Source organism: Electrona antarctica, assembly GCF_951216825.1.
Source record: "Electrona antarctica genome assembly, chromosome: 19".
NCBI classification, from domain to species: Eukaryota; Metazoa; Chordata; class Actinopteri; order Myctophiformes; family Myctophidae; genus Electrona; species Electrona antarctica.
This window is the reverse complement of record NC_136800.1, coordinates 2,629,409-2,657,332: the sequence shown is the minus strand read 5'-3', so window position 1 is coordinate 2,657,332 and position 27,924 is coordinate 2,629,409. Positions and strand designations below refer to the sequence as shown.

General features: G+C 41.3%; 1 protein-coding gene across 1 annotated transcript; it reads left to right on the top strand.

The window, feature by feature from the left end:
* Positions 1 to 613: 613 nt before the first annotated feature.
* Positions 614 to 27,924, top strand: ccdc178 (coiled-coil domain containing 178; the record flags this gene model as incomplete). Its single annotated transcript, XM_079529510.1, has 18 exons — positions 614 to 668; positions 4,186 to 4,322; positions 5,059 to 5,108; positions 5,235 to 5,324; positions 5,912 to 6,111; positions 6,221 to 6,441; positions 8,117 to 8,259; positions 8,832 to 8,985; positions 10,673 to 10,809; positions 11,424 to 11,607; positions 12,630 to 12,692; positions 12,825 to 12,986; positions 13,098 to 13,211; positions 13,785 to 13,930; positions 16,008 to 16,167; positions 18,972 to 19,121; positions 25,063 to 25,197; positions 27,760 to 27,924. The coding sequence occupies 18 exons, from the start codon at positions 614 to 616 to the stop codon at positions 27,922 to 27,924; spliced, it is 2,466 nt and encodes an 821-aa protein (XP_079385636.1).

Genomic DNA, 27,924 nt, shown 5'->3' with positions numbered 1-27,924 from the left:
GGTTCACCCGTGCAGCTGAACAGAAAGTGAATTTACTGTTCTCTAGTCATTAGTCTTGAATGCAGCCCCGACTTTCACTCTGAACCTGCTTGTTGCTAGGCAACCGCAGCATATTATGCTGAGTGGAGATTGACAGCACGTTAACTCAACGGTCGCGAGACACAATACATTGTTGCCACTGTTGCTTTATTAGGGGCAAACTTTGCAGTAGGAGCTGTAGGCCTAACTTCGGCCAGATAATCGGCTCTCTCGGGTAAAGGATAATAATAACACATGATAAGTAAGTAAATTGATAGCAGCAACTTTTTTTTGCTCTCACTTTCTTTTCTGCCATGACAACGAGTCAACGACCACGACTCATTAAAGTTTCATTGGCAATTTAACGCAAACTTGGCTCACAGCATCCAGAACGTGGGAGGCAAGTTTAGCCACACAACAACACAGACACAACGTAATGAAATAGCCAATGTTAAAAATGATTGTGTTTTATTTCCGATTTCTGTGGTTGCAGACTTGCAATTTAACAATTTAAATGTTCTATTTCTAAATGTTCTAGCCTACCAGGAGAGGAGGAGACCCCTGCAGAGGTATATGACTCAACATTGTTACCCCGATGCCTGAAGTTGAACCCCTTAGATTCCCTTCAAGAGAAGGAAATGATCTACAAGGTTTGTATTGTGTTTGTTACTACTGACTGTGTATAGTGTTTGTTTGATTTTGTGTGTGTGTGTGTGTGTGTGTGTGTGTGTGTGTGTGTGTGTGTGCGCGCGCGCGTGTGCGCGTGCGTGCGTGCGTGTGCGTTTGTATCAGTATACTGGTACACGTGCTTGAGTGAGCATGCATATGTACTTGAGACTCGATTTGATGATGCAAGGCAAAAGGAATCCCATCCTGCCAGCCCACTGTCTTTCTGGTGAGTATGTGAATACCAATATGTTAAAGTAGGCCTACCAGGAATTGTTTATTAATGAATTACATCGTTTCGGTACTTTGGTGTTTACACTTTTAGCAGTCCTACTTTCTCTATAGTGTTACTGTTACTATACCTAGTGTTACTGTTAACTCCAAACAACTATCCTCTCTCTCTCTCAATTCAATGCAATTTAAATGAAGTTGGTAGACGAGTTCTCCGGATAGCCTATGCTACCGTCTTAATTTCTCCTGCATGAATACACGTGTTGTGGTGGCTCACCGTTCTCGTGTGTGTGTGTGTGTGTGTGTGTGTGTGTGTGTGTGTGTGTGTGCGTGCGCGCGCGTGTGTGTGTGTGTTTTTTTCAAGCCACCTGCTTGAAATGGAATTAACAAAATAAATACTTAAAGAATATAATCATCAAAATAATTTGCAGCAGGCTATTATATCCTATTGCAGACCCCCAAGGGTTTTGTCTGGTTATTATAATGGCTATAATTGTTTTATAATTGATACCAGCCATGGATAATAAGGTTCATATAAAATGTATGCCTTATACATCTCATCTCAGATGAACAGAGAACTGCACAAGGGACTCCAAAAGTGGCATTATGCTGTATAGCCTAGGCTACTTTTTTTTTTTCCTTTTTTTTGTTTTTAGTTTTTTACTCTATACACAGACACAAACTAATTGTTCAAATGATACAGTGGACTCAAAATGTTTTACTCGCCTTTTGCGAAGATCTATAAATTCACAAAACCTGTAACCGTGTCCCGGGCATACCTCGGGCACCGTCCGACTGAACAGCCTCACTCTTGGCATGTGTGTCCTATACAGTATTTTCTGAGATATTTATATTTATATACTTTTCTGTTATATTTCTGAGAACTGAAAAACTGTGAATGTCTGTATCGGTCTGTCTGGGGGAGACGCACCAAATTTCGGTTGTGGGCCCCCATAGCTTCCATGATTGGTCAACCCGACCTGAGGACTTACCTTATTGGCCGAGCTTCACATAACGTTTGTGCCTCTGCGTCATTGTGTTTGTTGTGTTGGCAGCATGCATGGGTTAAGCAGGCACCAAGCTTCCCTGATTGGCTATAACTCCGACCTGTCGGCTTCTCTGATTAGCTGAGCTTGGTTGTCATGTTTGTACCGTTTTGCCATTATAGTTGCTGGTGTGTGAGAAAATACGAGGTGAGCCTAAAGGCTCGTGCATACTACAGTTTTTAGGAGATCACCTACTCACCGTGGTGGTTGGGAAAACTACAACATGATGTCACCCCAACACACCTCTCTGTTTTTACTAACCACCTAAAAGTACCACGCATACTGGGAGTATGTGTGGGCCTTTAAAGGCCTATTCATAGTCCAGTTTTCGGTGAATATATCTCTCTGTTTTAACAAAACGGTGGTTAGTACTAAAAACAGAGAGATATGTGTTAAGGCTCATACATAGTCTGGATTTTCGGTGGTTAGGTGACCACCGAACTACAACATGACGTCACGAGCCGCGGTGAAGAGCAAACCACCGCCACAGCCCCAGCCCTTCTCTCTGTTTTTACTCACCACCGCTCAACGTTATTTCAGCTCCGGTGGTCACCTCACCACCGGAGCGGTGGTCACCTCACCACCGAAAATCCAGACTGTGAATGAGCCTTTATGTGACCGGTGACCACCGCGGCGTGACTGTCATGTTGTAGTTTTCGGTGGTCACCTCTTCACCGAAAGCCAGACTATGAATAGGCCTTAAGGCCCACTGCACCTAAAGCCTTTAAGGCCCGTGCATACTTCAGTTTTAGATGACGTCACGCAAGTGGGGTGACGTCATGTTGTCAAACAAACGTAGAAGATGAAGAGTTGAAGACGATAGAATTCACGAGGACACTCACAAAATAACTAACACAATAACTGAACTTAAACATAACACTGGCATAGAACCTGACACACGACATATATCACCCAGTCGGGTCATAGTTGGAGCAGAGGAAGGGAGGGCAGAGGCACACTGAGGCAAACAGTCACATCATCTCATGGGGGCACACTGTATACAGTCAGACAGACACTGTATACAGTCAGACAGAGGCCCGTGATTATGACACTGTGTCGTGAAATCCTGCAGAACACAGGAGATTTTGTATCTTGTTGACATTTTGGTGTCAATATCAACTACTGCTGTCAGCTTCACACTGCCAGCACTGATCCACTCTTGCATGATATTATGCATCTTGCAGAGGTGCAGACATAGTATCATTCATACATGTTGTCTGTGCATGAGGAGTTTATGGAATAACATGAAACGCATCATACATCATATGATTAAATGTGACATGGGTGACCGGATAGCCAAATGGTTAGTGGCGGGCGTGTGTACCACGTTGGCTCTGTAGCATCAAGTCCCTGCAGGGCCTGCATGGTTCGATTCCCGTCAGGACGAATCATTTTCTTTATGTCACTCCACTACCCTCTCTCTCTCTCTCCTTATTCCCATAGTCTCTCTGCTATGTATCTGTCAAATAAAGGCAAGAAAAACACCACACACAGTAAAATAGGTAACAATACACATACAGTATGATATGATCTGATTTAGTAGATTTGATAAATGCTACATTTATTTACGAAGACTTTTCATATGTAAATAGAATTGTAAAATACATTGGTTGTCACTTTATTCAAAATGTCCTATATAACTGTCCTATAAAGTAGCTGTGAATGGCTGTGGCATATAGTCTGTTGGCGTGTTGCTTGTCGTTTGGCAGCCAGATGGCGTCCTTTCACCACAAAGAATATTGCCTGTGGGTTTGCTTCAAGGTTCTCAAACTAGTTGATTGAGATTCTACTCTCTCACTGATGCCTCCAATATGGTGAAAGATATTATTTATGTTATTAATAGATGTTATTTATTTAGTGTTTTTATTTATGGGTATTGTGGAGCATCCCCCAAGTTTTTGTATATCTGTGTGACAATAAACATCTTGAATCTTAGGGAAAGGGAAGGAAAAGCAGGGAATTATAGTCAAAGCCATATAAAATAAATTTCAGACTTACAAAAAAAATTTAAACATATAAAGAAAATTAAAACCACAAAAAAGTTCATTATTTCAAATCCGGGTCTTTTTCCCTTTTGATTTGATTCAGTGAGTTAATAGAGATTTGTTCAGTATTTCCTCTGCCATACCGGAGAGGCTGTAAACTGTTGACTTACATCGCTCAAAATAAATGTCTCCAAGTGATATATTTGAAATTCAGTTGTCAGTGTTGTGCATCTCCCAAGATCAAGACGATTTTCAAGCCGTCTGCCCCGGCAGGCGTCGCAGATGTGCCTTGGTTAACACCCCCTCGCCATGTGTCAACAAAGCTATTTTCCACATCCAAGAGCTGAAGAGCAAGGTGGAGAACTGGTGTCAACAGGTAAACCGCTGGTGTCAGATGTGATCAGTATGTGGACAAAGTATCTATTAAGTATTCAAAAGCACACATTACATTTTCGGAAATGTTTAGAAACTTTCAGACATTTTCAGAAAATGACAAAAATTGTAAAAAATAGCAGATCTATAAGTTTACAGTGTGCTCTGCTCTTTTTACTATGTGGAATATGGCTTAATTGGTTCTTTCATAATACAGTATATGTTATATGTAAGTTTCGGTCCTAAGAGTCCCTTCCTAGAAATGTAGTGGAGTCAAAATTACCATATTTTAAATGTAGCGGAGCGAGAGTCATCAGCTTGCAAAATACAACTGTTTTAAATATTCCAAAAATGCACAGTATTCAAGTAAATGTACTTACCGGTAGTTACTGTCCACTACTGGTAGTGATCAAACATCTGATAAGTTACAAGTGTAATAAGCTAATCTACCTACCATTTCCGTCACCACTAAACCCCTTGTCCCTAAACTTCTTTGCCCTTTTTTACTATTTTGAAAAACATTTTTGAATAGTTCAACTAGACAATCTACGTTGACACATTGTGAGCTTGTATAGACTGGCCATTTTAACTATTCAAAAATGTTTAGCAAAATAGTAAAAAAAAAAAAAAAAAAAAAGGCAAAGAAGTTTAGGGATAAGGGGTTTAGCGGTGACGAAAATGGAGCACTACCGTATGTTGTGCTCAGTGTTTGCCCCATCCTTTTGTTTGTTTTCCACCAGTCTGGAAATCTCCAGCCACATGAGAAACAGCCATACCGCAAACATTTAAGGTGAAGTTTCACCTCCTTTTTGTCATTTTGTCCAATTGTCATTACAGTTAGTTTTTCCCTAATTGTCATTACTAACCCTATGCATAATATCCATATCTGAGGTTCTTTTAATTTTTCTTTAACCAGGTTTCAGTCACATGACTCCGATATCAAATCCCTTGTAACTACAGAGTTGTTCATCGAAGGCATTGGACTCGGTGCGAGAGGTGAAATAACGTATTTAATTGTATGAGGCTGTTTGAGGCTGACATGGACAGAACTCACCATGCACACATTGAAAATAAGAGTCCATTTTCTTTCTTCTTTTTTTTCTCAGATTTCCTGTATACCGTATATATTTCTAAAACAGTTTCACACAACATCCTTTTAGGTTAATAATGATTTGATCATACATAACCCATTTTAGGCGGGAACCCCTTTTGGTGTTTTAAGCATTACGTTATACTTTAGCTATTGAAAAATAGCAGATCTACAAGCTCATAGCGCGCCACCGAGTGGCGCGCTACGAGCTTGTAGGTCTGCTATTTTTGAAAAGTCGTGAAAATGTGGTGTAAATCTTTGAATATATATTTCAGAGCGGACATTTTTAACTAAAATATTGGCTTCTGGGGGGTCCCTGGAACAACATATTTTGAGATGGGGGTCCTTAGCCCAATAGAGATAATTCTGGGGGTCCTTGACATGAAAAAGGTTGAGCACAACTGACATAGAAACATGGGTTTTTCAGAAAACTATTAGGATTTAGATCAGTCCAAAATGGGATAAACACTAATCTTCATGTTGGCAATCTCTCCCACAGACAGCGGCCCGTTGCCCCCGCTACGGAAGGAAACAACAGATGTACTGGTGGAAGTTCTGTATCTGATTGAGCGTCTGGAGGCTGATCGTCAGGATGCAGAGGAGGCTCTTCAAAGGGAGAAGAGAACCAAGAGAGCTTTGGAGAGTAAAGTTGACAGTTTTTCCTTGTGGAAGCAACAGGAGTACCCTCTTGTAGTCCAAAAAGGTTGTATACCCTCTCCCAAACAGCTCTTCTGTATTATTATAACTTTCTCGTTATTTTATATGAGTACAAATAACAAATATATCATTCACATGTCTTTGTATTTGTTTAGAGCACGAGGCTTGCACCAGAGACATCGCTGAGCTCAAGTGGCACCTGAAACGGAGAAAAGAGAAGCTTGAGCGAGTGCAGGTGAAAGTGGAGCATATGGAGCTTCTGAACCAGCGCTTACATGAGGACATCAGCGTTGTCAAAGAACATGGTCCTGCTGTTAAGGAGAAGCTAGAGCTGGAGGTTGAGACCCTGAACCAAATGAGCACTGCCCAAATAGAGGTATATAGACAACTCTCTTGATAAGAAATGTGTGTCAATGAGTGTGAGTGTGTTGGGGAGCGTTTGTTTCGCAACACTACTTCAACGTACAGGGATTGTGATGCCCCTATAAGAGATGATGAGAAAACTAGCAGTCAAACACACATATATTAGATAGATTCTATTAGATAAAGTGATATTGTTTTGTTAAAATAAGTGTTAAATAGCTCTAGCTATATCATTGTTATAGAGCAAGGGTCTTCAACAAGGTCTGGTACCCCTAAGACTAGGTGGTCCTCAGAGTCAGAGATACTACAAGGGGGTCGCCAAATCTTTGTGTGATAGGAGGAACCTATTCTGGGGAAGAAACAAAAAACATTACCACTGATGATTGTGCAAACAATTCAATGAAGCTATCTATGAAATCTATGAATTTTTTTAATCTGCAACACAATCTTATAAAAGACTCGTTGATAGAGTGTGAGCGTTCTTCCCAGCTCTCCAGCTCTTTAGTTAACAGAATGTTTTGGTCAAGATATCAATTTTATCAGAAGAGCAAACTCATACAGGATAGGATAAATAAGTGACATTGGAAGTAATTATTACACAATGAAATGAACAGACAAAATTGGAACAGGAACACTATATAATAAATGAAGTTGCTCAATGGGTATAGTCTCTCATTATTGGCTGAAATTATCAACCCATCTGAAAATTAATTTTCTGTTTATTGAAGAGCTGGAGAGATGGGGGACTACTGTAACAATGATTACTATCAGAATATAGAGCTTTAAGCTGTTAACAAAAAACCTTTTTGTTTTAACTAAAAAGCCACAAATAACCCTACCTTTCAACTCAATGTTGACAACTAATATCATTGCATAACAGCGGCTCTCACCGTCTGTTTTTAAAATCACAACCATTTATACTGTTGTGTAAATGTACTAGACACTAGGATAATTTGGTGAGAAAGGGAACTAATTCACTCTCCTGGGAAACCATCCGCTTGCTGTTTACATGGGTTTGATGCAATGGTGGTACAGTACATACAGCATATTGTAGCCATTGTACAGTATGTAGGCTATCTGTTTCCTTCAACTGTCAATAAAACAAACTAATTGTTAACGGCAGACAGACTGATAAACTCTATAGCAATCAAATGAAGGGTATGCACAGAAAGGTTCTATTTATGATATTGCTTTACTCATAAATTATAATCTATGGCAAAATGTGTTTACTGACACTGTTCACCAAAAGACAATCATCATACAATTGCTCTAAGAGCAAGGGTACAGTAGTGGACGAATGCTCTGATCCGATGCATACACAAATCTGTACCTTACGATAAAGAATAATTGCATATTGTGTCAACACCATAAATATGCCATGCACAAACATTTTAAACACTGCATCACGTTTCTAAACTTTTTTATTTTATGTTGACTGTCTTCACACCACTTGCTTTGTGAGACCATACTTTACCGATACATACCGATTATACATATGTTTTAACTCCTTTTATCTGATGGCCTCACTGATGCACCGCCATGGGAGTCACAACACTTTCTTTTAACAGCTAGGGAACGATTCGACCACTGCGTTGTGTGTTTATAACGTTAATACCAATATGTACGGGAAAGAAATTCCAATTCTATGAACAAAATGGTATCTGCCCGGAAATCTCTGTTTGTTTTAGGCTGATGAAATGAGCATGAGAACACGCAAGTATCTGAATTTGGCTGAGGAGGAGTTAAAGGAGAATGAACAAAAGGCGGACAATAAAAGGAGATCAATGGAGTCAGTAATGAAGGACCTCAGGAATCAGCTGGCTGGAAAACGGTGAGTATCAAAGGTCTACTTCATGAATGGAAACAAAAGGGCATCACCATCAAAGAAGCCAAATAATTGGAAGGTATTAACCCATTTGGGGCAGGAACCCTTTCGGTGTTAGCTATTGAAAAATATCAGATCTACAAGCTCGTAGCGCGCCACCGAGTGGCGCGCTACGAGCTTGTTGGTCTGCTATTTTTTTTAAATCGTGAAAATGTGGCGCAAATTTGGAATATATATTTTTTCAGAACGGACGTTTTTAACTCATCTTTGCTTCTGAGGGGTTCCTGGAATAACATATTTTCAGATGGGGGTCGGTGGCCAATTACATATCGTTTTTGGGGATCCTTGACATGGAATATTGAGCACCACTGATATAGAAACATAGGTATTTCAGAAAACTGTCAGGATTTAGAACATTTTTTTTAAAAATGTTGACGTCAGGCTTAAATGGGTTAAAAAGCATCCCCTGTGAAGCATAAGCCATATAGTTACATCATCATATGCACACTGGTGGTACATGATGTACATACATGCTCATGATGTGTCTTTTTCTATTTTGTTTTTCCTTTTATTTCCAGAAAAGAGCTAAATCAGTTGAAGGCACATTTGGAAGTTCAGTGTACCAACAAGAAGGATGCCGAACAACTGGCTGCTCATAAGAAGAAACAGTGTGCAGCCATATTAGAGCATATTCCTGAAATGGAGGCGAGCGAGACATCTCTGAGTGACCGGGTAACTGATACAGTGTACTGCAATATGCTTGAATACACACACAATGCTCAGTGGCGTGCACAGACATTTAGAGGGGCAGGTGCTCAAGTTAAAAAAAGGGCACCTTGTGCAGCGCGTGGAACCGGCCGGTTGCCTTAATCCATTTTGGGCAGGAACCCCTTTTGGTGTTAGCATTATGTTATGCTTTAGCTATTGAAAAATAGCAGATCTACAAGCTCATAGCGCGCCACCGAGTGGCGCGCTATGAGCTTGTAGGTCTTCTATTTTTGAAAAATCAAAGAAAAAAAAAGTTTCTTTTTTTTTTTTTTTTCAAAAGGGCACATTGCCAAAAGGGCAGGGGGTGCTCTAGCACCCCCTAGTGTCTATCTGTGCACGCCACTGACAATGCTTGACTTCACGCAGCTGACAGCACTATAGTCTAATTCACCTTTCTGGCTTTTTGTCTTTTACTGTATAGGTCTTGAAACTGAATATTGAAATGGAGGGAGAAGTCCGAAAGACAGCCGTGTTGAATGAGCGGCTAACTAAGTTACAAGAAACCATTACAAAAGCTGTAAGTATAATCTCATATAACCTTTTAGTGGTATTGTAAAATGATATTATACTTGTTAGAAAATATTGCAACTTATACAGTGATATAGTAGTAGCCAAGTCTCCTCAGTCTCCTCCTTCAGACGCACGTCTGAAGCCTGTCCTGGGTAGGAGTCTCCACACACACACACACACACACACACACACACACACACACACACACACACACACACACACACACACACACACACACACACACACACACACACACACACACACACACACACACACACACACACACATTTTAATCATTTATTTATGTCCACATAAGAGATACAATACAAGGACACAAATATTTACAAGGTGCTGTACAGAGTGCAATCAGCAAATCCTGGACAAATACCCACACACCCTTCAGGGGTACAAGTAACAGCGTCTTCGCCATATTTGGCGGCTACCGATAGTGGAAGAGATTGCAAAGAATTTCGCGAGCCGTTTGGCTGCTTTTTTTGGCATCCCAAGTTGTTGGAAGCCTCTTACAACCAAACTGTGTACGTGTCCTAGGCTGCCGAAGATAAACACAAGTAGATTGCACCTATATCCTAGTTCAATGATGGTCTGGAGGAGCGGCTGGTACTTAATGACTTTTGTCATAAAGGCTTCCGCCATTTCAAGAATGAAAACTGATCTGTTCTCTTCAACATCTGGTGTGTTAGCAGAGAGATGTGCAAAAATGTCAGTATTTTCAGTACAGAGTTGAAACATGGAAGGTTTGACACAGGAATGTTTGTACATTCTCACAGAATGTTTAGATATGTCCTTTGTTATGAGATCAACTATTCTGTTGTGGCGTGCTATGTAAAGCCCTTTATAGGCATAACAGCCATTCAGAATGTGTGACATGGTTTCTGTAACACACACACACACACACACACCCACACACATACACACACTGAGGTTTTGTTAAAATATACTGTAGATAACAGTACAGTTGCAAGTATAAGGAAATGGAGTGCATGCAGAGAGACACAGGTGTCCAGCCGGTATCAAACCGGAGATGTTGCTATTAGTCGACACAGAATCCAGTCAGCCTGGCTGTTGTTGTCACAATTGCATTGATACTCTAACTTTAACTTGTTCCTTAATTGTTTTCCAGAAGCTGGATGGGGAGGAAGAGGTCTTTCACTTAAAAGAGGAGTTCCATTGCAAACACAAAGCACTAATGGCACTCCAAGAGGACGGCAGAGAGTACGAGCGAGAAGTCCAAGACTACAAGCAGAAAATGTCCAAGAGGTATAGATAATCACTTTGAATAATGAGACCACAACCACATGAAACATGTACTCTGGCAGAATGATACACACACACTGACGTGTTAGGCCTGACGTCAACATTTTAAAAGAAATCTTCTAAATCCTGACAGTTTTCTGAAATACCTATGTTTCTATATCAGTGGTGCTCAATATTTCATGTCAAGGATCCCCAAAAACGATATGTAATTGGCCACCGACCCCCATCTGAAAATATGTTATATCAGGAACCCCTCAGAAGCAGTCCGTTCTGAAAAAATATATATTCCAAATTTGCGCCACATTTTCACGATTTTTCAAAAATAGCAGACCTACAAGCTCGTAGCGCGCCACTCGGTGGCGCGCTATGAGCTTGTAGATCTGATATTTTTCAATAGCTAAAGCATAACATAATGCCACACATGAAAATATATCACAATGACATATTATCAAAATTCTCGCAATTTCAAATGAAACTCATTCCCAGAGACAAGATATGAGCAGCAATAGCAAAGTTGCATTTCCATCAACCGGATTATAGTCATTTCATTTCATTTCAAGGTCATTTCTGGGTATATTCACTCGCTCGTGGGCATCTGTATTTCTGTGTCTATACAGTGAAGAAACGGTGAGGCAGAATGTTATGGACAAGAAGGCCATGCTTCAAGAGATCTGTGAGAATGAAGAGCAGAGGGACCGCGCCAAAGATGAACTGACCCAGGTTGCAGCCCAGCATGGTGCCATCAAGACCAGGAGAGAGGAGCAGGAGCAGCTCACCTTCATGGAAGAACAGAAGGCCAGGGTTAGTGGAAACATATACACACCCTATATACTATACTGTGTACATTATTAGCCACTAGTCTGTAACCCTAGCATCCCTGTTATGGGCATGTTGTAATAGACATTAACACATCATGCATGTGCATGTGTTAGTCAGGGACGTGCACACATAGACATCAAAAGGGGGCTTCAGCCCCTTTCCTTTATACCCGTCTGTAAAACAATTGCCCTTTCCGGACCACGAATGCAGCATTTACTATGGTAAAAAAAGCAGCATTCAAGGAGAATTGCTTCTTTTCCCCCCGAAGTCTCCTGAACTTGAACACAGTATTTTGCGTTGAACAACATATTGCACACCGCATCTCCACTAGCTAAAGAGTGCTGGGTTGCGCCCCGAGAATAGCTGATCTACAAGCTCTCAACGCGTCGCAGCGCGACGCGTTGTGAGCTTGTAGATCTGCTATTTTCGCTATTTTTGTCCAAAAGTGCCCTCCTACGGGATTTCAGCCCCTGCCCCTCTGACACTCTCTACACGTCCCTGGTGTTAGTTGTGAGCTTGTGGATTGGTGATTTTTCCCAAAGATATTTGGTATAGAGGGAAAAAAGGAGGGGACCAATAGACCCCTGGGGACCCCAGACAACAAAGTATATAGTTTAAGTCAGGGGTGCCCAAAAGGTAGATCGCGATCTACCAGTAGATCACAAAGGCTGTGCAGGTAGATCACATGACATGCCCCTAAAGAGTATTTCATTTAAATATATTGAATAAAAAAAACGCTAAAAAAACATTTCTCCCCCTCTATTTCCCATTCCAAGTGCATTTGTCTTATACTGTACAGAATGTAACACAAACTCTACTATTCCGAAGCCCCCTCAGGTACATATTTAAACTATTTTCAGCAATGGTATAATAATTGATGGGTAGATCTTGCCGAGCTGGTCATTTTGAAAGTAGCTCTCAAGTCAAAAAGTGTGGGCACCCCTGGTTTAAGTGGTTACTATGGAGTGACTTGTCTTCCCTACGGAAATGCTCGAATGCTGCAGAAAGTGACAGGAAGCCTGAAAACAGAGCTGACGGGTGAGGTGAAACGCGCGGCAATGCTTAAGGTAAACTACTGCTACTTGAGTCACTACAGAAATAAAACAACAGCGTATAATAATGAATTATAAATGTAACCAATGAAAATAATAAGGCTTTTATACGAGATGTATATATGCATATAATGTTCTTCACATCAGAGTCAATGTGCAACGATCACTGAAGAGTTGCACCAAGAGCGATTGAATTTGGAGCTCACCAATCAAGAACTTCAGAAGGAATTTGAAGATGTATCATCAGCTATGAAAGACCTGGAGACGGAAATCGAGGCACTGCGGAAACTTTACAATGATAAATCTCAGGTACAAAAATGTGTTGTGTTCTTCTAGGTATTTTGAAAACACATGTATTGTCAGATAAAAAGAAACAGATGCATGTACATTTTCTTTAATTGCATATTATGTCTCTTTCAGAAAATCAAGGCTTTGACAGAGAAACTGCACACAATCCAGTCTGAGCACAGGACCATATCAGACAGCCTTGAGAATGAGAAAAGACTCAAATTTGACCAGCTGACTGCTGTCAAGGTAAATCAGGCAATGCTATGGGTTGCAAAAAGCAAATGATAATGTCAGGTTTGTTCAGTGAAAAGCCAGTCAGTCATTGTGTTGTTGGGCAAACAGTTTTGCGCTGTGTGTGAACATTTGGTGCAACCAAGGTGTGTAGAATATCTTAACCCATTTTGGGGCGGGAACCCCTTTTGGTGTTTGAAGCATCATGTTATACTTTAGCTATTGAAAAATATCAGATCTACAAGCTCATAGCGCGGCACCGAGTGCCGCGCTACGAGCTTGTAGGTCTGCTATTTTTGAAAAATCGTAAAAATGTGCCTCAAATCTTTGAATATATATTCTTTCGGAGCGAACATTTTTAACTCAAATCTTTGCTCTGGGGGGTTCCTGGAACAACATATTTTCAGATGGGGGTTGGCGGCCAATTACATATAATCTTTGGGGTCCTTGACATGAAATATTGAGCACCACTGATATAGAAACATAAGTATTTCAGAAAACTGTCATGATTTAGAAGACATTTTTTAAATATCGATGTCAGGTCGGTCTAAATGGGTTAACATGAATCCTATTCTTTGTGTACTGCAGGAGTTACAGAGAGCAACAATAAAGAGATATGACCAGACTCTGAGCAGGATCAGTAGCCTGTCAAACAGGTCCACAGAGTATAGAGCTGCATCAGATAACATGGAAAAAACAGCTGCAGCAATGCCAGACATCATAGAGGAACTTCAGTAAGAATCCATATAAGCACAGTGGTTTTTCAACCAGTGGTCCTTGAGGGGATTCCAGGTGGTCCCCATGGCTATAAAAGATGGAAAGTTGGTAACCAAATGGACCCTTATAGATCTTTAACTCTTGAGAGCATTAAATGAAACCCTTACGGGTCCATTTGGTTTCATTTTACGCTCTCAAGAGTCCGACAAATGCACATAAAGTGCACAAAGACCCGCACACCGTCTGCACTTGCAATGCGAACTTTATTTATAGGCAACGTTTCGGTCAAAGACCTTCTTCAGGCATCTGCTGATAATAGGTAGCCACATAGCTATATACACATATACATTTGTGGATGGTTCAACCTGAACTTAATAACCTACCTTTTGTTTTACGATGTATTTATGATGATCATATTATCGCCTTGTTTGAGCTGAATTGTACAACACATGTTTTATCTGCATTGTTTGCTTGTTTGTATGTAAAGCACTTTGAGAGTCCTCTCTGTGAAAGGTTACTTACACACACATAGATCCACAATGACCAATCACAGCCGCCCTCGTTAATAGGGATGAGACCCATAGCAGCAGGTGGTGAGCTCATTTGATTGAGTGATGTCTATAAGCTTATAACAATTAATACACATTCTTCAATTAAAGGAGCATTCAGTGATTTGGAAAAAAACCCGGTCCACCCGGTAACAAGATGTGCACATGCACACGCTCTACAGTGGGGGAAGTACAACAGACCAACAGCACGTGCACCAATGCCCTCCCCACTCGATCATGATTGGAGGAAGGCCCCTCTCATCCTGATTGGATGAAGGCTTTGCCACCCAAAGCCCAAACCGAAACTAGGGTTTTTTGACCCCAGGGGCTCACTGGGGACAGGGAGGAACTCCTTATATGGTCAGCACACTTTATAGTAGGGAGGATTATCCAAAAAATAAGAAAAAATAAGTGATATTTGAATTAAGTGAAATCACTGAATATACAACAAATACAGTGGATCATCATATGTGAAAACTATGTACAGATCAATCTCAAGAGTAACATTTGTTAATTTACAAGAAGTTTACACAATTAGAGAATGTAGAAGAATTGTTATTTTGATCAAGGTGTTCAAAGTTTTGGGTCCGAGAGGCTAAATGTCATGAAATGGTGGTCCGTGGCTCAAATGGGTCTGAGAGGCTAAATGTCATCAAATGGTGGTCCGTGGCTCAAATGGGTCTGAGAGGCTAAATGTCATCAAATGGTGGTCCGTGGCTCAAATGGGTCTGAGAGGCTAAATGTCATCAAATGGTGGTCCGTGGCTCAAATGGGTCTGAGAGGCTAAATGTCATCACATGGTGGTCCATGGCTCAAATGGGTCTGAGAGGCTAAATGTCATCAAATGGTGGTCCGTGGCTCAAATGGGTCTGAGAGGCTAAATGTCATCACATGGTGGTCCATGGCTCAAATGGGTCTGAGAGGCTAAATGTCATCACATGGTGGTCCATGGCTCAAATGGGTCTGAGAGGCTAAATGTCATCACATGGTGGTCCATGGCTCAAATGGGTCTGAGAGGCTAAATGTCATCACATGGTGGTCCATGGCTCAAATGGGTCTGAGAGGCTAAATGTCATCAAATGGTGGTCCATGGCTCAAATGGGTCTGAGAGGCTAAATGTCATCAAATGGTGGTCCGTGGCTCAAATGGGTCTGAGAGGCTAAATGTCATCAAATGGTGGTCCATGGCTCAAATGGGTCTGAGAGGCTAAATCTCATCAAATGGTGGTCCATGGCTCAAATGGGTCTGAGAGGCTAAATGTCATCAAATGGTGGTCCGTGGCTCAAATGCCCAATACATAATGGGCCTTGATATGAAAAGGGTTGAAAACCACTGATATAGCACATCAAATTGAGACTTTCATGATAATAACACATCCGAGAACAAACGCTATATATACCAATAGTATGAACGATGTGTAATCATCTGCAATGTCAGGTCAAGTTCATATATTCCATTATTCCATCATTTTGTGTCACTGTATTGTTATTATATTTTAAAAAATGACGTCGAGAAGCATTCATTTACTTTTCTTTCCTGCTTTCAGAAATGTGCTTGATACTGTGGAATTTGAAAACCAATCAGCTACCCTCATAATGAACACCTTGCAGTGTGATATTAATGACTACCAACAACGGACGCAGCAATCCATTAAGACACATACTACTCATTTGGCAGCAAGACAAAAGAAAATGGAAGACACCAAGGTAACCACAATGCCCCTGTGACTGAAATATCATCCAACTCTTCTCGTGAACGTGACATGGTACTGTACTTTTTGTGTATAAGGCCTATGTGCCAAAGACTGTGAAATCAAAGGCAAGCTGGAGAGAAATCTTATTGTTTATTTGTGGATTAGCGTAACCGAATTACAGGTCACAATCCTTTTCTTAAGAAGAAAATGCAGTTTTTTTTCTGGGAAGAGAAAAGAGCAGCAAGCAATTAAAATTACAAGCCATGGTCAATCTTGTTTAAGTGCTTTTTCCCAAATGACAACTCACTGTTCTTATAGGCTTTTTTCTGGTCAGATTTGATGATGCGTGGTGGGTGCTTTGGCCCATTTGGTGACCCGAAGGCCTGGATTTAAAATCGGAATTTCAATGCAAGCTTCGAGCCTCAATAATATAAGAAAAAACATCATTTTTCGTTTGTTTTTAGTCACCTCACAAAGATTTGCCTGTATAAACATTGCAGTTTGCGGTGCACGAAGCAGCATATATTTAAATGGTCCTTTTGTAATAGAATCCCCTATTTATTGTAAGGTTTTCATCTGCAGGATTATCAGCCCCAGCCAGAGCTTCTTTGCTGATGGGGGTTTCACATGGCTTATCTAATGTGAAATCGCCATGTGGTATATAGTTTCATTAAACGGTGATCAAGAATGCATTAGTTCAAAACAAGAAAAGGCAATGGAGCTTAAGCTGCCATGCATCCAAGTGCAGCAACTTTAAAGAAGTTGTTGGCGTGAGACAATTTAAGAATTAGAAGTCTTCCTCATAGACACAACTCCCATTAGCCAGATAAAAGTCACCCATGCAAAAAGGGGTTTAGTCTTTTCACTTGACAGAATAAAATGGAAACAACAATGCTCCTCACCAAAATAAAAAAGATCAGAGAGAGAGAGAGCGTGAGAGAGAGAGAGAGAGAGAGAGAGAGAGAGTGTTAACTTCTAGGGAAATTGGTTACTTTGATCAATGCGTTCAATATAAAGCACATATAATGTCTGCATTAGCATAACATAATAAGATGGACTAACTGTTCGGAAGTCATTGTGCATGAAGTGGAATGGCCAGACAATTTCAGATACAAGATTCCATATAAAATTGCTGACTGCATAGGACACTTCCATAAACCCCTGTAGGTTACAACCCCACCTCCTATTCCAGAAATGTTAATTCTTCAGTTGTGAGTGTCAGATATAATTGATTAGTATTACTAATGGCTTTGTGTGTGTGTGTGTGTGTGTGTGTGTGTGTGTGTGCGTGCGTGCGTGCGTGCGTGCGTGCGTGCGTGCGTGCGTGCGTGCGTGTACACATGCCACATGCGTGTGGGTGCGTGCGTGAGTTAGAGAGTATGTTTCTGTATGCGAGATGTATGCGAGTACATGATGCATCTGTGTGGGCACATTTAATGCAATGTGTACCAGATTGTGTAGTCGCTTTTTAACACCTGCTCAAGTCGGTTGTTACTCTCTGAAGATGCCTTCGGAAAGACACAAATAATTGTGTGCTGTGAGGCGAAATCAGGTGACCTGTTGGTCCAACACAATCTCTGGTCATCTCTAATCCCTACAACACCCTCTCCAAAGGTGTCTGCTTTCAAACACATGGCCATTTGTTAATTTGATCAGGGCCTGTCGTTTTGGCGAGGACAAAGTAAACAATGCAAACTGCCGACGCTATCAGTTTCTTATGGGCAATGAAGTGTAATTTGTTCCATTTACACTTCACAACAGCATCAGATGGGCTTTGTCAGTGCTGCATGGAGTAATTAAACCTGAAATCAATAGCAGGCATTTGTCATGTTTACAGCCCCTCTTTCTGCTGGGTTAAACTCATCACTTTAGTGCTGTTCTGTTTTACTGCAGAGACACACTTCATTATGTCTGCAGGTAGAGTTGAGATATTCACTAGCCGCACATCCAATCTTTGGGAAGGGGATGTGCAGATGAAACGTGGACATGCAGATCGAGACACTCCCTCGTATACATGTTATTTACTTGATTTCCTTAAATAGAGCCCGCTGTTGTTTGCCTGATCTCATTCCACTTTTAGCCAAGAACATGCTTTGGAATTGGTATGACCGCATTAAAGATCAAAATGACATTGTCCCCCCCCCCCCCCCCCCCCCCCCCCCCCCCCCCCACCCCCATGCCGTTACTACTATACCATTATTTTCTGCATTGACTCTCAGATCCCTCGAGCATGCAAAAATCCTTTCCCTCTGTATCTCTCCATTGTGGCATGTATTGCTGTAGAGTCATGGACACATTGATCTATACATTTGATCACTCATTATGTGTCTGACAGCCATATTGTACATCATGCTGCCTCAGCACTTATTCATTCTGCTGTAAGTTGTGGCAGCTTGCTTTTGCCATGCAGGCTTTACTATGGCCTCATACATACAGTACAGTACAGTACAGTACAGTACAGTACAGTACAGTACAGTACAGTACAGTACAGTACAGTACAGTACAGTACAGTACAGTACAGTACAGTACAGTACAGTACAGGCACCAGCATGATGGAACTCCTCATATCAGCCCTAGCACACCAAGCCAATTCTGTCATGCTTATGATCATCATCCGTTTACACTAAAACACCATATACTTAGTAAACTAATACTTGACTGGGCCAGGTCTGTACTGGAACCCCCCTCCCCCCATTACACCAAATATTTTTTGCGGAAAATACAACATAGGCTTAAAGTGGTTAATAATTCTCATGCTATGAATCCATGTTTATTTCAATTTAAACATCAATTTGTGTTGCTTTTTGCCGTTCGTAGGAAGCACTAAAGATAGCACTAAAAGAGAACGTTGTGTTGGCGCGCCACTACAGACATCTTCAGAAGACCCTTCTGGTAGCCAGACAAGATGCGGCGCGTGTGTTAAACGAGAAGAACCACGTTGAGATATCTTTTCATTTCCAAACACAGGTAAGATTTCCCCCCTTTTATTCTTTTTATCCAAGTAGAACACAGGTTGTATGCAGTGTTTGTTTTCGTCGACTAAAACTAAGACGAAAAATGTCCGTCGACTACCTTTTTCCACTGACGAAAACAAAATGGAAACTAAATGAAAACTAAGCTACGATGACTAAAACTAAGACTAAATATATTGACAATTTTGTCAACAAATAAAAACTAGACTAAAATGTTAGGAAGGGACTAGTGGACACGATATCCAGTATAAGTCATTTTACACTTGATTGCATGCAGAAAATAGCAGATCTACAAGCTCACAACGCGTCGCAGCGCGACGCGTTGTGAGCTTGTAGATCTGCCAGGGATCTTGATTAGTTGAAAAAGACAATTGGACAACATTGAACAGTCTCGGTTTCATAGTCAGTGACACCGTTTAGGCTGAAAAAAAAGGTGACAAAAATGTGACTAAAAACTAAATTAAAACATTTCAAGAGACTAATATGACTAAAACAAAAATAGAAATGTCCTGCCAAAAACAACACTGGTTGTATGCTAGTGTAAAACTATTCTATTCGGTCTGTGCTAGGGCATTAAGCAACTAGTCGACTAGTTTACTAGTCGACTAGTAAATCCACTAGTCGACCTTGTTGGTACTAGTTGACTAGTTGATAAGGGAAAAATATATATATATATATATTATTATTTTTTCCCCCCCGATTTCGTAGGCCTCAAGATCAGGTAGATTATAGTTATAGTCACCATGTACACAGTTTTTCAAAAAAAAAGAAAGAAAAAAAGTTTATTTTTTTATTTTATTTTTTACATAATAGGTAGTTAAACAACTAGTCGACTAGTCGACTAGTAAACTAGTCAACTAGTAAAAATGACTAGAAGTGAATGCCCTAGACTCTGTGCCCAGATTTGCCAAGTGACTGGTGTGGTGTGGTGGTGTGCTCTGCTTTGCATGGGCGGTGATTTCAGCTCGGTTTTAGTTGGGCACCCAATGAGGAGGTAACTGCAGCAAACTAATAACGACGAGGTAACTTGAGTGGAGGAGGATGATGGATGTGACATAATGTAATGCCGGGCTATGTAGTCTCTGCACCCAGGGGAGTATGACGGGAGGTGGGAAGATGGTACATGTAAATACTGTACTGTTCTATTTGCATATAGGTCTTTCTTGAAGGTATAGTCCAAGGTGAAACACAATTTACAATTACAATTTAGGCATTTAGCAGACGCTCTTAATCCAGAGCGATTTACATTAAGCAATAACAAAAAGCATGGCATACATCACATATATAAAAAGTAGTTATCATGAATCATGCGTAAACTAAGAACGTAACAGTGGAGTATCTATGTAAACTATACATACTATACTATATAATATATTATACATGTGTACTATAAAGTGCTATGACTACATAAAGTGCAATTCTAGAGCTGTCTACATAACAAGCTATAAGTCTGTTTAAAATACTATCTAATAAGTCTACATAATGTGCTATCTAAGGGGCTAGGCTAGGGCAAGTGCTACGGGCCATGGTGGAGTTTCATTATCTTTCTGTTACTGTTTGGTAAACATTTTCCAAAATATCAGATCTACAAGATCACAACATATGGGGGTTATACATTAACCCCCATAAGATCAGAGGGAGAAAACTTTTTCTCAGAAAAAGGAGCGTTTTCAATGTTAACAATCAGGGACGTGAACACATAGACATCAACAGAGGCTTCAGCCCCTGCCCTTTTACCCCGTCTGTAAAACAACACTCCTCTCCAGAACACGAATGCAGCATTTACTACATGGTGAAAGAAATGCAAAATGCCACTCCTTTCCATGCCATGCCGGAAGGCAGCTAGCATTCGGGAGAATTGCTTTTTTTCCAAAGTCTCCTGAACGTGAAAAAAGTATTTTTTGCTAAACAAATTTGTTTAGAAATCCATGTCGTACACCGCGTCTCGACTAGCTAAAGAGTACTGGGTTGCGCCCCGAAAATAGCTGATCTACAAGCTCTCAACGCGTCGCAGCGCGGCGCATTGTGAGCTTGTGGATCTGCTATTTTCGCAATTTTTGTCCAAAAGTGCCCTGTTATACAGGATTTCAGCCCCAACACTCTCTGCACGTGCCTGGTTTTCAATGTTAAAAATAGAACCAGGGATCTTGATTAGTTGAAAAAGACAATTGGACAACATTGAACAGTCTCGGTTTCATAGTCAGTGACACCGTTTTAGGCTGAAATGGAATCACACAACATGACAGCCATGACACCAGAGAGGAACCAACCAACACTGCCTTTTTGCTTTGAGCAAAACACACATCATATCTCCCCAAAATTACTAATACCTTTACATGAGCAATTCCTCATCTAACTGCACGAATGTTATCAAGTGAGAAATGCATGCAGAAATAAAATCCTGTGGACAGGATTTGCCACGCTCGTGATCAAAGCCTGATTTTCTTTTACTCTGGATCCAGCCCTCACCATTTTTGTTTGTTTCAACTCTGCAAATGCGTAACAACAGCAGTTTCTCGACCAACAGTATGTTGTGCCTAAATGTAGTTTTTATAACAATCTTGTCATTTATATGTTACAATATGTTATACAAATTATGTGTCTGAAATCTAGATGTTTTTGCAACTCATGTTTTTTTAATCGAATTTATGTAGGCTAATATCGCCACTGTCTGTCAAAAACCTTATACCGGCATCTCCATATTTCATATTTTCCTTTCATAAATGTACGTTATTTTATTGCGCAAATGTAGTGAGATCTAAAGTCTAATCTACAAGCTCACAATGCCTCACAACAATGGGACACATTGTGAGCGTGTAGATCTGCTGCTTTGGGGAAGGGGAATGAAGAATTTGTAAGATTCTTGCCCAAAATAGGGACACCATGGTTGAAAGTGATTCACCCATTCTGGGCGGGAACCCCTTTTGGTGTTTTAAGCACTATGTTATGCTTTAGCTATTGAAAAATAGCAGATCTACAAGCTCATAGCGCGGCACTGAGTGCTACAAGCTTTTTGAAAAATCGTGAAAATGCGGCGCAAATCTTTGAAAATATATTCTTTCAGAGTGAACGTTTTTAACTCAAATCTTTGCTTCTGGGGGGGGGGGGGGGGTCCCTGAAACAACATATGTTCAGATGGGGGTCGGTCGCCAATTACATTATAGGCTATAGTTTTTGGGGTCCTTGACATGAAAAACTTTGAGAACGACTGAGATAGAAACATGGGTTTTTCAAGAAAACTGTCAGGATTTAGAAGACATTAGAATCGTCCTCAGGTCGAAATGGGTTTTACAGTTGGAGGCCATCGATATTGTCCTTTTCTTTTTGCTGAGGTTTGCGTGATCTGCGCAAAAGGACAGTTAACCCATTTTGGGCGGGAACCCCTTTTGGTGTTTTAAACATTATGTTATAAATTAGCTATTGAAAAATAGCAGATCTACAAGCTCATAGCGCGCCACCGAGTGGCGCGCTACGAGCTTGTAGGTCTGCTATTTTTGAAAAATCGTGAAAATATTTATTTCAGAAAACTGGAGGATTTAGAAGGATTTTTTTAAATTTTGAGGTCAGGCCTAAATGGGTCAAATGATAAGGGACAATATCGGTGGCACCCAACTGTAAGTCTGTCTGTGGACTTTAAAATATGTAATCAATGAAAAGCTTTTGACTAAATAAGAACACTTTGGATCCATTGGTTTTTGGACATACTCATTTCTGCCCAATGGCAACGATATTCTATTTGACCACTGAAATGCTTTACTCATCCTATTTCAACTTATTGTTGCCATCAGACGGCTGTTAGTTTATCTCCCACAAATCAATTGTCTTAAACTGATTTGCCCATAATTTGGAAGCCGCCTTGCAGTTTACATTTGCCTTGTTGGAATCATTTTGATAGCTAAAAGCAATATTACAGTATATGACTTCTCACACTAATCATGTTCAGAGTGTTAATTCGTTTGGAAAGCCCTGTAAATTGGTTGATATTCAGCAGAGGAAGGAGCCAAGGAAAGCTAACTCTAAACTATCCTCGAAATATTATCTCGACATCAGACTTCCCTAATATATATAACACTGAATGGAAAGAGTCCACTTGTGCTCCCAAAAGGGCCGCCTGCTACACATTATACATTAAAGAATGTACTCATGCATTTAGTGCAACGTGTCAGTAATACAAAAGTTGTATCGTTGTACCGTTTAGACTGTAGCGCGGAAGAATTTCAACATATTCTGATTAGTTGCATAGTCATCGTAGAACCAGGTGCTAATTGTCTTGTCTCATTATTATGTCATGTATCACTTAAGTATTTTCTCTGATATAACTTATGATACATACAAATAATTGTTTTCCTCAGAGCAATTCCAAATCCCTGGGTTAATTATTCTGTACAAATACCGTCTTTGGGCTAAACATTTCAATTAATCCAACATAAGACTGTAGATATTCGCAACACAAAATAAAAGGTCTCAATCACATAGAGGCCCATTAAACGTTTCAAAGAAGTATAGGGAGAGGACAGATTAGTCTGAATGTCAATAATTCCTCAGGGCATCATCACTAAAACGGATGTATCATGGATGTGAGGTGATGGCATATTAAAACAGATGTGTCGTCATGTATGCAAGGTGAGAATAGAATACTGCGTGTTAGCCTGCAGTTAGCTTAGCTGTGCTTTTGGGTGAATTGGGCTAAAATGCCCTCCAATCCTGTGTCCCTCCATTGAATGCAACAAGTACACACACACACACGTCACACACATGTACACACACACACACACACACACACACACACACACACACACACACACACACACACACTGTGTGTGTACGTATCATACATGAGGAAAATGAAGAATCACATCAATACTTTGCCTCCAATGGTCCTTGCTCTTCTTCCTGCAAGCCCTCTCATGTCTCTACTGTACAGTACATGTAAGCGCTGCCTTGTTTATGTGGCTGTTTCTCGCTGCTCCTGGGTTTTAATCCATTGAGACCTGGAACGCATCCATGTCACGTTAGCGTTTAACCACATTAACCATTAACCCATTTTGGGGCGGGAACCCGTTTTGGTGTTTTAAACATTGTTATAATTTAGCTATTGAAAAATAGCAGATCTACAAGCTCATAGCGCGCCACCGAGTGGCGCGCTATGAGCTTGTAGATCTGCTATTTTTGAAAAATCGTTAAAATGTGCCTCAAATCTTTCCGAAAATTGTCATGATTTAGAAAACTTTTTTTTTTTTTTAATTTCGACGTCAGGCCTGAACGGGTTAACGGGGTACACCATAAAGAGCGTTCGTGTTATTGTCTTTTTCCTGCAGGAGCTGATGGCTGAGCTAATTCGCTTTAGTTTTTCTATGCACTGGGGAACACATTGCCAGGCAATGATAAGCTTTGTAGCAAAGAAGTGGAGAGATGAAGGGAGAGAGAGAGAGAAACAAGAAGAAGGAGGAAAAAGCAATGGCATCTATCAGAATTTAAACCTCTTTGCTTGGAAACTGTGTTCAAATAATAAAGCGAGCAGCATGTCTTTTCCAAGAGACTGGGAATAATTTCTGGTTTCGGTGGGGGGTTCATGACTCCGTGTGTATGTGTAAAATATGTCTTGAGGGGATTGGTATAAAGTTAAACTGGGTGAAGTAGAAATATTTTACTCATCAGCTTTGCAGTCACAGAGTTTGCCTCGGCTAGAACAAAACTGCTGAAGCATTTAGAGAAAATTAACCCCCCATCCTGGCAGCCAGATGTGACTGGATTCTGATGAGTGCACACGAGTGGGCAGAGAAACCAAGAGACTGTGAAATTCCTGTCAGGCCCGTGTACTGCAGAATGGGCTATTGACTGCTTTCTCTATTCCCCTCCATCATTCTTCTTGAACACTGCCATTAATTTCCTCTCCTGCTTTACCAATTCCTTTTCTCTGCCTTCTCTCCCCCTAGCTCTCTTTGTTGCAGGAGAGGATGCACGAAGCTATGGTGGAATACTTCAAACAACGCAGCCTCTATAGCCAGGCTGAACTGGACCACTGCCAGGCTCTCTCTCAAGAGACCAACCAGAAAATAAAAACAGTTCAGGTATTTGTACATATAAAATAGGTCGGGGGGGGACACACACACACACACGTATACCTGCCACCATTACGTTTAACAGAAATGCAATAGGTAGTACGTTAATTCCATGCGATTCTGAGAAACGTATGAGCCCCGTCAAGGAAGTGACAACACATTTTTAACAAGCAATAAACAACCAGAAAACACTGAGTTGCCTAATGCCTCCTTTTATTTGGCCATGCAGGCAATATAGCACCAGTAAAACCTTCACCAGGGCTGTCCGCATCGCTGCTATGGTTAGAGTTAAAGACGCCAGTCTTACTCTATATACGTCATCCACTCATCAGATCACAGACTGACGTGATGGATGGTGTGTCTGTGAGAGTGCCTATGCGGTGACCCTGTATCTGGGGATAGCACAGCCTCCCAGTCCCCAGATAACTCTATATACACCTTCACTCCGGTCGCACCTATTCCACAACATTTGGTCGTGGAATAGTTTTGTGTCTTGTTTTCTTTTTTTAACCCGGGGGAATATTCGTTTGTTATGAATTGTTATTCTTTTCTCTTTGAGTTTGCTGTTAATTCAGATGGCCTTGGAAGAAGCCATAAGCTCAGGAGTGTCCGCTATACGAACCGTCTTTGTCGAGTCAAGTAACCTTTTCTCTTTCCCTGAACAAAAAGTGAGACCAGACCACATTCCGCAAGGTTGAGAAGCGAAGGATCTTCAATTAGTGGATAATCGGTGTCTAATCTGTGCTGTGACGTGAGATGAGGTCAAAGCGGACAGCGGGACAGTGATGAATCTATACAAAATGTCCTGTCCTGCATTACCGCAGAGGCAGGTGGCATGATGGAACCATACTGTGGAACTCCACACTCTCATTTCCTGTAGTTCCTCCTTCCCCTATAGTGCTATAAGAGTTTAGTAACTCTAAAAGACACGTTTATCAGTTCCAAACCCGTGAAATAGACACTGGATATATATTATTGTGTATAGATTTCAGCCAAAACGTTGAGATAACATTGAGAGACGCTGAAGGCAAAACTGATTAGGCTTTCCCCCCCCCCCCCCCCCTATACACCTGTATCTTTTGAGAAATAACGCTGAGCGATATTTTCCTTCTAAATCTCCTCCCCTCCTCCATGACTGCTGACATGGTATTTGATGGGTCTGGGTCCAGACATTACAGGAGAGCAGCCATGTCTCCTGGCTCCTGAAGAGGCCCCAGCAGATCACAGCTCAAGGCAGGGATAGGAGTGTGGGGCATGGAGGGGGAGGAGCCATCAGAGGGCTGCAGAGTGTGAAGGACAAAAGAGCCGGTGTATTCAAGCGTGGCCGCACCGTCACCCGTCACAGCCCAGCACAGGGCCCATCAGAGCAGGCAGCACTCACTTTAAACAGGTTCAGTCCTGGACTGTCTCTATGCACATGCAGCTGCAGGTTTCAACCTCACAAAAAGTGTATGCTTAGAACATAATACAAACGAGTAAATAAAAAGGCCCCTGTGAATAATATTAAAGACCCTGCAGCGCAATGCAAGCTTTTTTTTTTAGACCCTCAGACATTAAGTGCACACCGCAAAAAAATGTATCTGAGTTGTGTGCATTTATACAACAGTTCCATCGTTACTTCACGTTACTTCACAGATAAAATAATCCAAGTGCTGCATAATTGCACGATTCACAGAATATCAATATCGCTTGCCAATTTCTAATAAATAAATCAATAGAAACCCGATACAATTTTTTTGTTTTTTCCGGGAAACAAAGCCGGAGCTGGAGCAGACTGAATCCTGATGATGGGGCCCATACTAATCCATCATGTCCACTTAACCTCACAAGCAGAGAACATAAGAGAGGTCAGGCTAAAGGCATGTTCAAATCAGAAGCCAAATGTTACTTTGCTTTGGAAGTAGCTTGAGGGGAGGAAGGCCGGGGGGGAGGCAGGGGGGGGGATGTGGGAGGCAAAGTGTGTGTGTGTGTGTGTGTGGGGGGGGGGTCTGTCATCCTGTTACACTGCTGCCAGAACTGGCAGTTCAGTTTTTGTGTTCTGCCAGTTTACACTAGGGATGGCATAATTGACAATGGCTAACAGCGGTAGAGCTAGTGCCGAGCTCTTGTTGAATGGCCGGTAATGATTGGAGCAGACGCCCACTGCCCCGCTCCCGGGGGACGGTAATCCAAGATCCAGTTTCTGATATAATTGTTAGTCAGAGAATTTCTGCATGGCTAGGCCGGTTCAGATTCCCAAGCCGGTTGACAGTGCCAGGCAGTTTAATAGAAAAACTGGATGCTGAGGTTTTTTAAAACAGAGGAAGGAGCACTGAACCTGCACGTGGTTCAACCAGTCCAGGAGCTCCTCTTGTTCTCTTCCTTCTTCCGCAAAGAAAATAAGAACAGGGCGGATAACTTTAACTCTGCACATATTGTAGCCACGTCGTCAGCAGCATGGAGGCGGGGGGGGGGGCTACCATTAGACCTGTGTGTTTCCGTCAGTGCTTCTGGCTCTTCATTCAACGTCACTGTGTTCTTAATTAGCCAACGCTATTCATTGATTCTATTTGCTTCCCTTTATTCAAACAGGAGGAGTTGTCAAAAGCCATCCAGCGCATCTCCGCGTTCCTGCAGTCTCTGACAGATGACTCTACTAGCGCCGCCGCCGCCGATGACGGCACGGCGAACAAACAAGCCAGTCCGGCGGCTGCTGGCCCGAACGAGGGGATGCCTGTGGTTCAGATAGGAGTGTAA